General features: G+C 34.9%; 1 protein-coding gene across 1 annotated transcript in view; it reads right to left on the bottom strand.

Moving 5' to 3' along the window:
• CNBD1 (cyclic nucleotide binding domain containing 1) overlaps positions 1-12,636 on the bottom strand; it is a 288,454-nt gene that overhangs the window by 226,503 nt on the left and 49,315 nt on the right. The window contains 2 exon segments of the mRNA XM_036031672.1: positions 1,232-1,278; positions 1,280-1,340. Of these exon segments, the coding sequence (XP_035887565.1) occupies positions 1,232-1,278; positions 1,280-1,340 (108 nt within the window).

Here is a 12,636-nt window from a genome sequence, read left to right as displayed (position 1 = left end):
TTAGTGTCTATTAAGACCTATGTTTCCTCTCATCTCATCCTGCTAAAAAGTTTCTCTGAATTACTTGGCCTCTGTTTTCACCTTCTGGACACATTTGTGTACATCATATTACAAAGGGGACTAGTAAGAGATAACCTTAGAGAATATTTATAATTTATTAATGAATTACATAAAATTTATTCTAATTCAGTTTAAGGTATGTTTATTGCTATATCAGAGTAGATTTCTTTCTGGTTGAACATAACTGTTTTTTATTTCTTAACAGTCCCCTTACTACACACATTAGATGTTAAAGCATAATTTTACTGTGAAACATGGATATTGAATTACATCAAATGCATTTTTATACATAATATTATCTAGTGTTTCTCTTTGGGATACTTACATTATAAAATTATAGCAATAGCTTTTTTGATATTGAGCATTCTTTATATTTGTAAGATGAAGCCAATTAAACTATGATGTATAAATCTGCCAATACACTGTGGCATTATTTCATCTACTAATATTTCATTTTGCATGCTTGCCTACATGGTCATAATTAAAATTGATATTTCTTATTTATGTTATTCTTTTTTAATTGTGATACTATGGCTATATGCTAGTATGCATGGCAAACTTACAACCTACTTTCCATTGTGTATGCTCAGGGATAATTAAATTGCATAGAAATTACTTTTTCTTTAAAGGAACTTTGAATGATATCACTTGAGCTATGAGTTTTTAATTTTTACTTTTGTTCTTTTTTTTTGCTTCCAAAATACTTTTGAAGAATACTTTTCACAACTTTCATTAACACCATCATTAAAAAAGCCTATCTTCTTAAATAAAGTGTATATTTTTAAGAAAACTAACCAATAACATCTAGATGATCAACTTCACCTCATTACATAAAGTAATATATCATAATTTATAATTTCCTTTTTTCTCTATTTATTGTATTATCTTACTCATTTCTAATATTATTTTTATTTATTATGTTTATTAGATAAAGTTAGTTGTTTAATCACTTTCATGAGAACACTCAGGAACCAACACACATTTATTAGTCCCAATGATCATATCATGTTATTAAGACTCCTACAAAGTGACTGTATGATTCTACCTTCCCCACCATCTCTGCTTTGATCATTACCCCTTCACATGACCAATACTTCCAGCATTTGAGTCCACTTGTCCTTCCATGTATGCACACACACATCAAACTCACATTCAAAAAAGACATCATTACCTTGTCTCCTCCTGTTTGGAAAGTTTGGGCAGTCTGGTTTTTTTTCTGCAGAAATATTTTAGGATATTGCTTTATAAACTTATCGTGAGCTGATAGGATATTCAAAGTACTCCAGCTTTTGAGAGAAAGGGAGAGAGAGAGAGAGAGAGATATTAAATTGTAAGTATCATCAGATAATAGCTTCCAAAGGAAGATTTTTTAATCCAGTACATACAACTTAATTCTATACTATTTAGTCTAAGAAGCAAATAACAAAAATATGAAAACTTTTATGCTTTAAAAATACCCACACTATAAAAGTGTCTGTAGTTTGCTTCAGAAATATTTTTAAGAATGTCAAATTTATGGCAGTCAATGTAAAAAGATTAATTTTAAGTTAATCAAAGGCTTAACATTAGACCTGAAACCATAAAAATCAGAGAAAAAAACATGGCAAAATTTGCACATTGCTCGTAGCATTATTTTATCAGATATATATCTCCAGGCAAGGGAAACAAAAGAAAAAAAAATAAATAAATGGGACTTCAACAAACTAAAATCTTTTTGCAGAGCAAAGTAAATCATCAACAAAATGAAAAGACAACCCACAGAATGGGAGAACATAGTCACCAATACATCTAATAAGGGTTTAATATCCAAAATTTATAAAGAACTTACAAAACTCAATACCAAATAAAAAATCCAATTAAAAAGTGGGCAAATGACCTGATTAGACACTTATCCAAAGAGGACATGCAAATGGTCAATGGACATATGAACTTTTTTATACTTTCTTTAATTAAAGGCTTGCATAAGACATAACAGACTATTAAAATTTCTCCAAAATGATTCACATATATTTTAAATACACATTACCAGAAAGTATATTTATCTGAACCTTTGCAATGATTTTGACAATCTCATGCATTATATTTTTAGGGCTGGAATAAAGATGTCTTTGATCAAAAAAATCAGCATTTCCCAAATCCAGCAGGTCACTGGAATTATCTGGGATATTTTTGTAAGTGCCAATGTCTGATGTGTTTCCTATTGAAAGCTGGAGTCTGGGTGCAGTTCTATGCTTTAAATACTCCTGAAGTAATGCCTATTTCCTGACAGGTTTCATTCGCTGCAAATATTAAAAATGTCAATAACAAGGTCCACCGTCAACAGGGTAATGATATTTGACTTTGGAATATTTGCCTCATTCAACATTCAATTGACAACCACTTCAAAAAATGGTCAATTATTAAAATGCTAAACATTAATCTTGCCAGCTTATTTCAATAATTATCAAAGACCATCTTACTTAAAATTTAACAATGACAAATATCTTAGTCAATATTTGCCTCAGAGCAGTGAATGCAAAAATCCCTAAGAGAAGGCTTTTCTTATATTATTGTCAATATAAATAATAATAACACATAGTAAAATATTTAAAATGGCTTTCTTTCTCTTGGCCAAAGTTCCTAAATCACCTTATTAGTTCTTTACAACTAGTATATATTTTAAGAATCTGTTTAACTTAATTTGCCTTGACTTAACTGGTTCAAATAATGCATTGTGAATGTAATTTAATATGACATTAGAGATCCAAGATGGTGAGGAGTAAGTAGAAGCTATACTAACCATTTCCGAAGATCAGTCTGAAATTACAACTAAATCGCAGAGAAATCATCTTGAATAACCAACTGAACATCAACTGGAGAGAAGCCTTATAATCATGGATACACAGAAGAAACCACTTAAGCACATGACTGGTAGGGGGCAGAGGAGATGCAAGAGGGCTGGCTGGGCACTCACATGTGGCAGCTGAAGTGCCAGAAGGATATTTCAGAAGCCAGGGGTTCCCCCTGAGAAGTGTGGGGTCCAAACCCAAGCTGGACTCCTCATGGTATAGCACCAGAGCTGGGAAAGAACCCAGAAAACTTCCAAATGTGAAAATCAGCAGGGTTTCTCTTAGCCAGTTATAAATGGCTAGAGGGAGAGAGCCTCTTAAAGGGCCAAAGCACAAAATTTTACTTGGCAGCCATTTACCCTGGGTGTTGGAAGAGAGAGGGCAGAAACTCTTAAGGAGAGTCTGGAGTTGGTGGCTCTTAGCAGAGAACTGAGGGAACAGCCACCAGGATCCATGTGCTGATTTATTCACCATACCACAGAAGTCATCCTTCTCAAGCAGAGCACTCCTCCATGAATGGAATCAGCCTTAGAGGAAGCAATACCCTGGCCCAGAATATTACTTGGCCATGCCCTGTGGTACTTAAGCTTGAGTGCTGATTACAGATTGATTACATTAACAGCTGATCAGTTTAAAGGCTGATTAGTTTAATATCTAAGCAGAAAAATATGAAGCAGCAGCCAAAAGGGGAAGACAAAGAAATAGACCCCAAGTGAAAGAACAAGAGAATTTTCCAGAAGAGCTAGATGAAATAAAGGTAAGCAATTTATCAGATAGTTTAGAATAATGATTATAAGGATACTAAACAGCATCAAAAAAGACATAGAAACCATAAACAAGGATCAGTCAGAAATAAAGATAGCAATATCTGAGATAAATAATCTACACTGGAAGAAATAAATAGTACATTACATGAAACAGAGGATCAAATCAGTGATTTGAAAGAAAACACCCAAGCAGAGCAGCAAAAAGAAAAAAGAATTTTAAAAAATGAGGAGAGTTTAAGAAACATCTTGGACAACATGAAGTGTAACATATGCATCATGAGAATACCAGAAGGAGAAGGCAGCAAGCAAGGGACTGAAAATCTGTTTGAAGAAATAATGACAGAAAACTTTTCTAATCCAGTGAAGGAAAAGGCACACAAGTCCAGGAAGATTAGAGAGTCTGAAGCAAGTTGGACCCAAAGAGGCCTAGATCCAAGACACATCATAATGAAAATGACAAGCCTCAAAGATAAGGAGAGAATCCCAAAAGCCCCAAGAAATAAAAGCAATGTTTTAGTTACAAGGGACCAACAATTACACTGTCGTCTGAATATTTATCAGAAACATTTCAGGCCAGAAGGGAATGGCATGAAATATTCAAGGTGGTGTAAAGCATGGGCCTACAACTAAGACTACTTTATACAACAAGGCCATCATTTAAAATTGAAGGATAAATAGGGATTCCCAGACAATAAAAACTAAAGGAGTTTGTTAACAAACTAGTACTGCAACAATGTTAAAAGGCTTGCTTTAGGAAGAACAAAAAGAGAAAGAAAAAAAACAGAAGAAAGCAGTCTAACAATAAGATGGCACTACATATGTATCTATCAATAATCACCTTAGATGTGTCTTAAATGTTCCAACCAAAAGACACAGGGTAGCTGAATGGATAAAAAAACAAGACCCCACCCTGGCTGGTGAGGTTCAGTGGATTGAATGCCAGCCTGTGAACCAAAGGGTCTCTGGTTTGATTCCCAGTCAGGGCACATACCTGGGTTGTGCACCAGGTCCCCAGTAGGGGGTGCTGAAGAGGCAACCACACATGCATATTTCCTTCCCTTCTCCTCTCTAAATATAAATAAATAAAATCTTTTTTAAAAAAAAAAAAGAATGCAAGACCCATATAGTAGTCAAGGAGCATGTATAAAAGACACAGGAACAAAGCCATGGAGTAGGATTGAGTTAGGGGTGTGGGGATGGGTGGGTAGGGTGGAGTGGTGAAAGAAAAATGGAAACAACTGTACTTGGACAACAGTAAAGAAAAGAAAAGAGCCCTGGCTGCTGTGTCTCTGTAGATTGAGCATTGGCCTGTGAACCAAAGGGTCACTGGTTTGATTCCCAGTCACAACACATGCCTGGGTTGCAGGGCAGGTCCCCAGTTGGGGTGCTCAAAAGGCAACCACACATTGATGTTTCTCTCCTTCTCTTTCTCCCCTCTTCCCCTCCCTAAAAATAAAATAAATAAAATCATTAAAAGAAAAGTAAACAAGACCCATATATATGCTGCCTCTGAGAGATCCATCTCAGATTGAAAGATACACACAGGCTAAAAGTAAAGGGATGGAAAAATATATTTCCTGTAAATGGAAAGTAAATGGAAAAGCTAGGGTAGCAGTACTTATATCTGAAAAACTATAAAAGCAAAGCTACAGTAACAAAGAAGGACACTACATAATGATAAAGAGAACAATACAACAAGAGGATATAACCCTAGTAGACATTTATGCACCCAATATGGGAGCAACTAAATACGTAAAGCAAATCTTGGTGGATGTAAAAGGAGAGATTGACAGAAATACAGTCATAGTTGGGGGGTTTTAACACCGCCTTGACTTGAATAGATAGATCTTCCAGGCAGAAAAGCAACAAGAAGACAGCAGCCTTAAATGACACACTAGATCAAATGGATTTAATTGATATATTTGGAGCATGTCATCACAAAGCAGCAGAATACAAATACTTTTCAAGTATACATGGAATGTTTTCTAGGATAGACCACCTGATAGGATGCAAAACAAGTCTCAATAAATTTAAGAAGAGTGAAATCATATCAAACATATTATCTAACCACAGTTCTATGAAACTAGAAATCAATCACAAAAACAACAAAAAACACACAAAGACATGGAAACTAAACAATATGTTATTAAACAATGAATGGGTCAAAAATTAGATCAATGAAGAAGCCAAACAATACCTTGAAACAAGTGAAAATGAGGGCACAAAAATCCAAAATCTGTGGGACACTGGGAAAGCAATTGCAAGAGGGAAATTCATAGCATTACAGCCCTATCTCAAAACAACAACAAAAAAAACTCAAATAAACAATTTAACTTTACACTTAAAGTAACTTGAAAAGGAACAACAAATAAAGCCCAAAGTTAGTAGAAGGAAGGAAATAATAAAGATCAGAACAGAAAAATGAAATAATATCTTTAAAAAAGCAATATTAAAGATCAATGAATCCAAGGGCTGGTTATTTGGAAAGATAAAAGAGGTTAACAAAATTTAACCACACTCATCAAGAAAAAAAAAGAGAAAAGACTCAAAAAAAATAAAGTCAGAAATGAAAGAGGAGAAACAACAACTGACACAAAAAATACAAAACATCATAAGAAAATATGAACAATTATGCGTCAACAAATGGATAACCTGGATGAAATGGATAAATTCCTAGACATAAAATCTTCCAAAACTAAATCAGAAAGAACCAGAGAATTTGAATAGAAAAATTACGCCTAATGAAATTGAAGCAGTAATAAAAAAAAATTCACAACAAACAAATGCCCTGCACCAGATGGCTTTGCAGGCTAATTTTACCAAACATTCCAAGAAGAACTAACACCTCTCTCCCCCAAACTATTTCATAAAATTCAAGCAGAGGGAAGGCTCTCAAACTCATTTTTTTTTTTTTTTGGCCAACAATATCCTAATGCTAAAACCAGATAAAGACACTACTAAGAAAAAAAAATATAGGCCAACATATGTAATAAACATAGATGCTATTATAATCCTCACAAAATATTAGCAAACGAAATACAGCAATGCATTTGATAGATCATAAAGCGTGATCAAGTGGCATTCATTCTGGGAATGCAAGGATGGTACAACATTTGAAAATCAATAAATGTGATTCACCACATAAAGAAAATGAAGGATAAAAACCAGATGATTATATAAATAGATGCTGAAAAAGCTTTTGATAAAATCCAGCACCAATTTATGATAAAAACTCTCAGCAAAGTGGAAATAGAGGGAATATACCCAAACACAATAAAGGCCACATATTACAAACCCACTGCCAGCATCATACTTAATGGGCAAAAACCACATGTGTTCCCCTTAAGATTGGTAACAAGACAGGGAGGTCCACTTACATCTCTCTTATTCAACATAGTACTGAAAGTCCTAGCCATAAGAATTAGACAAGAAGAACAAATAAAAGGAATCCAAATTGGAAAGAAAGATGTAAAACTGCATTTGTAGGTGACATGATACTGTACATAGACAACCTCAAAGATTCCACCAAGGAACTACTAGAACTGATAAATGTATTGAGCAAAGTAGCAGGATACAAAATTAATATTCAGAAATCAATTGCATTTTATATGCCAATAACAAACTAACAGAAAGGAAAATTAGGAAAACAGTCTTATTCACAATTGCTTCAAAAATAATAAAATACCTAGGAATAAAACTAATCAAAGATGTTAAAGTTCTGTACTCAGAAAAATTATAAGACACTGAAGAAATAAATTGAAGAAGACACAAATACCATATTTTCAGACTATAGGACATACTTGCCCCCCAGAAAATTTGGGAGGAATAATGGTTGTTAATGCTGCTGTTGAGTTCTGTTTACATTTACATTGGTGAAATATTATGTTATTTATGTTATTAAATATTTTACCACATATTTTGCTTAATTTTTTTCTATTGTCCTCCTCTAAAACCTAGATGCATCTTATGGTCTGAAAATAAGCATATACCTGGTTCATGGATGGGAGGAATTAACATCACTAAAATACCCATATTACCCCAAGAAATCTATAGATTCAACACAATCTCCAACAAGATTTCAATGACCTATTTCACAGAACTAGGAGAAATATTTCAAAAACTTATATGGAACCCCAAAGGCCCTATACAACAACAGCAATCCTGAGAAAGAAGAACAAAGTTGAAGGAATCATGCTACCTAATATCAAACTATACTACAAGTCCATCGTAATCAAAACAGCATGGCACTAACATAAAAATGGACACATCTATCAATGGAACAGAACAGAGAGCCCAGAAACAAACCCATACTTTTATACTCAATTAATATTTGACAGAGGAAGCAAACATGTATAGTGGGCTAAAGATAGTTTATTCAATAAACGGTGTTGGGAATATAGACAGATATGTGCAGAAATATGAAACTAGACCACTTTCTTACACCACACACAAGAATAAACTCAAAATGGATCAAAGACTTAAATGTTAGATCTGAAACCATAAAAATGCTAGAAGAAAAATTAAGAGGCAAATTTCTATTGCTCATAGAAATTTTTTTTATCAGGTATATCTCTCCAGGCAAGAGAAACAAAAGAAAAAAAAATAAACAACTGAGATTTCATCAAACTAAAAAGCTTTTGCACAGCAAAGAAAATCATCAACAAAATAAAAGATGATCCACAGAATGGAAGAACATATTTGCTGATACATCTGATAAGGGGTTGATATCCAAAATTTATAAAGTACATACAAAACTCAATACCAAAAAAACAAGCAGTCCAATTAAAAAATGGGCAGGGTCTCCCAAATACAGCACTTAACAAGTTTGGAGATGCAAGAAGAGGGCCCAAACACCTCCACACACAGCTTGCCTAACTGCCACACAATATAGTAAAAGCTGGAAAGCTTTGCCCATGTTTGCCTCCTTAATCCCACTCTCTTTATTTTTTATTTTTTTTACATTTTAAAAGTATATTTTATTGATTATTCTATTACAGTTGTCCCAATTCTCCCCCCTATACACACACACAACCTTAGCTCATGCCCATGGGTTGAGGGTATATGTTCTTTGGCTTCTCCAATTTTTATACCATTCTTAACCTCCCTACTCTGTATCTACCAATTATGCTTCTTCTTTATTTTTACTTTTATTATTTTTACTTTTTATTTTATTTTAATTGTTGTTCAAGTACAGTTTTCTGTCTTTTACTCCCATCCCAGCCCACCCCCATAACCCTCCCCCGCTCCCTTCCCATTTCTACTCCCCTCTAGGTTTTGTCCAGGTGTCTTTAATAATTGTTTCTGTAAACCCTTCCCCTTTTCCCCTAAAATTCCTGCCCCTCTCCCCTGTGGTCACTGTCTTTAAATGTGACTTCTTCTGGGATGTAGACTCTGTCAATAAAAGTTTTTCAGCCTGTATCCTAATTAGCCTATCCTTCAGCCCCAAAACTCATGTTTGTTTCATAAAGATGTAACATATGTATTTACAGTGAGCAACTGTAATGAAATTAAATAAACAAACAAACAAATGAATGAATGACAAATAGACACTTATCCAAAGAGGATGGGTGGCCAATAGGTGTATGAGAAGATGCTCAATATCACTAATCATCAGAGAAATGCAAATAAAAGCCACAATGAGATACCATCTCATACCTGTCAGAATGGCTATCATCAATAAATCAATAAATCAACAAATAAAGAGTGCCAGTGAGAAGGTGCAGAAAGGGGAACTCTTTTACACTTGGTGCAGCCACTGTGAAAGCAGTATAGAGATACCTCAAGAAATTAAAAATGGACCTTCCCTTTGACCCCAAAATCCCACTTTTGGGAATATATTCAAAAGAACCTGAAACACTAATGCAAAAGCATGTAAGCACCCCTATTTTCATTGCTGTGTTATTTACAATTGCCAAGATATGGAAGCAGCCCAAGTGTCCATTTACAGATGAGTGGATAAAATGACTATGGGACATTTATACAATGGAATTCTACTCATCCATAAAAAAGTAGAAAATGTTACCCTTTGCAATGTTATGAATGGACCTGGAGAACATTGTGCTAAGTGAAATAAACCAATCAGAGAAAGATAAACACCATATGATTTCACTCATATGTGGAATCTAATGAACAAACTAAACTATAAAGGAAAATTGAAATAGACTCATAGATGGAGAGCAGATGACAGCTAGTGACTAGTGGGTGGAGGGATTGAGCAAAAATGAAAAAGGATTCATGGACATGGACAACAGTGTGGTTGGTGATTGTTGAGGAGAAAGGCAATATAAGGGAACTAAATGGCAGTGAAAAAATATAAGATTACAGTTAAAAATATGACTTTAGACATTTTCATTCTTACTCTTCCATTACAAAGATACATTGACCAAGAATATACTTTTTATTCAAATCAAACCTCTAATATCACTAGAAGCTTTTCCAAGATCTTTATTTTCTTTTTTTTTTCTATTTGGAACTGGTTTTCTACAGTTATTTATTTTACACATTTACCTGTTATATTGGATACATGTTCTGTACCAAACATTGTACTAAGATCTTTACATTGTCTTTGTCTCATTTTACATTTACATGACCTTACAGTATTGGTATATTTTACTGCCTATTCAATCCATAAAGAAACTGAAAACTGCCCCGCTCTGGTCAGCTCGGTTGTTTGGAGCATCATCCTGTACACCAAAAGGTTGTGGGCTTGATTTCTGGTCAGGGCACATACCTAGGTTGCAGGTCCAATCCCTGGTTGGGGTGCATATGGAAGGTAACCAATGGACGTTTCTCTCTCAGATTCTCTCTCCTCCTCTCCCCTCCCCTCCCCTCCCCTCTCCTCCCCTCCTCTCCTGTCCTCCGTTCCTTTCTCTTCCCTTCCTCTCTCACCCTCTCTCTCTCTCTCATCAATGAAAACATATCCTCAGGTGAGGATTAAAAAATTTAAAATATTTTAAAAACTAACTGAAAGCTTAGCAATTTTCCTAATTCATATAACTGGGAAGCAGATGACATAGGGCACAAATGAAAACTAAATTGACTTCAAAACCCATTCTCTTAACCTTTTGGATATATATGGCCCCAGCCCAAATAATAAAAAGCATTATTTCTTATTTTGTGCCAGACACTATTCTAGGTCATTTACATGTATCAGATCATTTCATCTTTACACAATTATATTATCTGAAACTCCTATCTTCCCAATTTTGTAGACAAAGAAACTGAGGCCCAATGAAGAACAAAAGTGTGCCTCAGGTTCACACAACTAGGAAATGACAGTGCCAGGATTCAGACCAAGCAAACTGACTCCAGAGAGCAAGTATGGAATTCTTTATGTGAAGGTGAAAATCACTGGGAGTGAGGAGGCAAGAGTGTGAGGGAAAAATCATTCTGGAGAGAAATGCGAAGAATATCAAAGAAGCACACACTTCTCACTTTCTCTGAGAAAAAAAACAATGGGAAAATGAGTGGTAATATAGAAATAATTTGAAAGGGTTAAAAGGATGTAATATAGAAATATGTTCAAGTGGAGAAAGCCACTTTAGGGTAAAGTGGAATAGCCACTTAGGGTATTTTCTCAGCAGTCCCATGAAAGACTAGGAAAAGGCCTGTCTCTGTAAAGGAAGGTGGGAGGATAGATGGACACGGATGAATACAGAAGAAACTAAGTAGTTTCATAATTTCAAAAATCCAAGTTGTGCAAAGGAGTTGACAAAGAAAGTGATTTTAAAGTTATATCTCCAAGTATAGTATATATTAGGAATCCTGAGCTTTGAACCATGATATTTCACAGTTTTTTGGCTTATTTATATTTCACCCACTCATCACCTATGAATTCAAGATTTGTGGTTTAAACTGTTCCATTTTGTTTTGGATGGAAGATTGTACCCAGAGACTGATTCTGTCTTGCCAGCTGTTGATTTATCACACACTTGCTGTAGGAATTGGGATCATTTCATAAGCCAATAGTATACAAGGTAATATCTTAGCCAGTACAGAAATAGCATAGTCCAAACAAATGATAGATTATTTACACCTGTTCCAGGCAAGAGGCGACAAAAGGAATAAAATCCAAATTTAACAATGGTGGACCTCTTAATAGGAGTTGAGTTTCTTCACCTGACTTACAGCTGCCAGCTCCAAAATCAAAGTGCCTTGTTGTTAGGGAACCAAGGTGCTGGTGTTGGAGGGCAGGGTGGCTGTTCTCAGAGTTATCATTTCAGGGCTGGTGCATGTTAGAGAACCACACCCATCCGAAGAGTCGCCTGGGCCAGGGCAGGAGCAAATGTTTAAGGATTTTCAGAGAGCTGTTTAGGTAAGCAAAGTGTGCCTTTCTCAGACAGGAACTCTGTAAAAGTCTTTACAAACTCTCAATATTTAGCCTAAAGACCCCCTTGCCATAGTTACTTTATTTAGTCTTGTGGATAAACCCCCAGCTGGACCCCTCAGCACCTGAGCCTCTGGGTGCTTATCCACAACAACCAAGCAGGTGGTGATGTTCTGACATAACTTTACTTCTAAAAACAACTTTTTAATCCTTGCCATAAACAAATGGATTAAAACAATGTATTTTAAGTCAAAAACAGGTGGATTTTAAATCATATCAAACAAATACATGATACTTTCAAATCTCTTTGCCTGATGACTGCTTTCTAAGTATCAGAAAGGACCCAAGTAGGAGTAAATCATGTTTGAGGCACAAGATATTGTTTACCTAAAACATGATATATATTAATATATATATGTGTGTGTGTGTGTGTGTACACATATGTGTGCATATATCATGTTTTAGAATTATATCATGTTCTGTGTGTGTGTGTGTGTGTGTGTGTGTATCTTGTCCCCTTAATCTGGAGAAATAACACCAGGTTTGCAAGTACTTTTATCTGTGTGGTAAATCATGTATCTATGAGAGTCAACAATGGTTTATTATTATACTTTATTCATGAAAGAAACTTAAGATTCACTTGAATGACAAAAGA

This window comes from Phyllostomus discolor, chromosome 7 (genome assembly GCF_004126475.2).
Source record: "Phyllostomus discolor isolate MPI-MPIP mPhyDis1 chromosome 7, mPhyDis1.pri.v3, whole genome shotgun sequence".
Taxonomy (NCBI): Eukaryota; Metazoa; Chordata; class Mammalia; order Chiroptera; family Phyllostomidae; genus Phyllostomus; species Phyllostomus discolor.
This window is presented reverse-complemented; position numbering and strand designations above follow the sequence as displayed.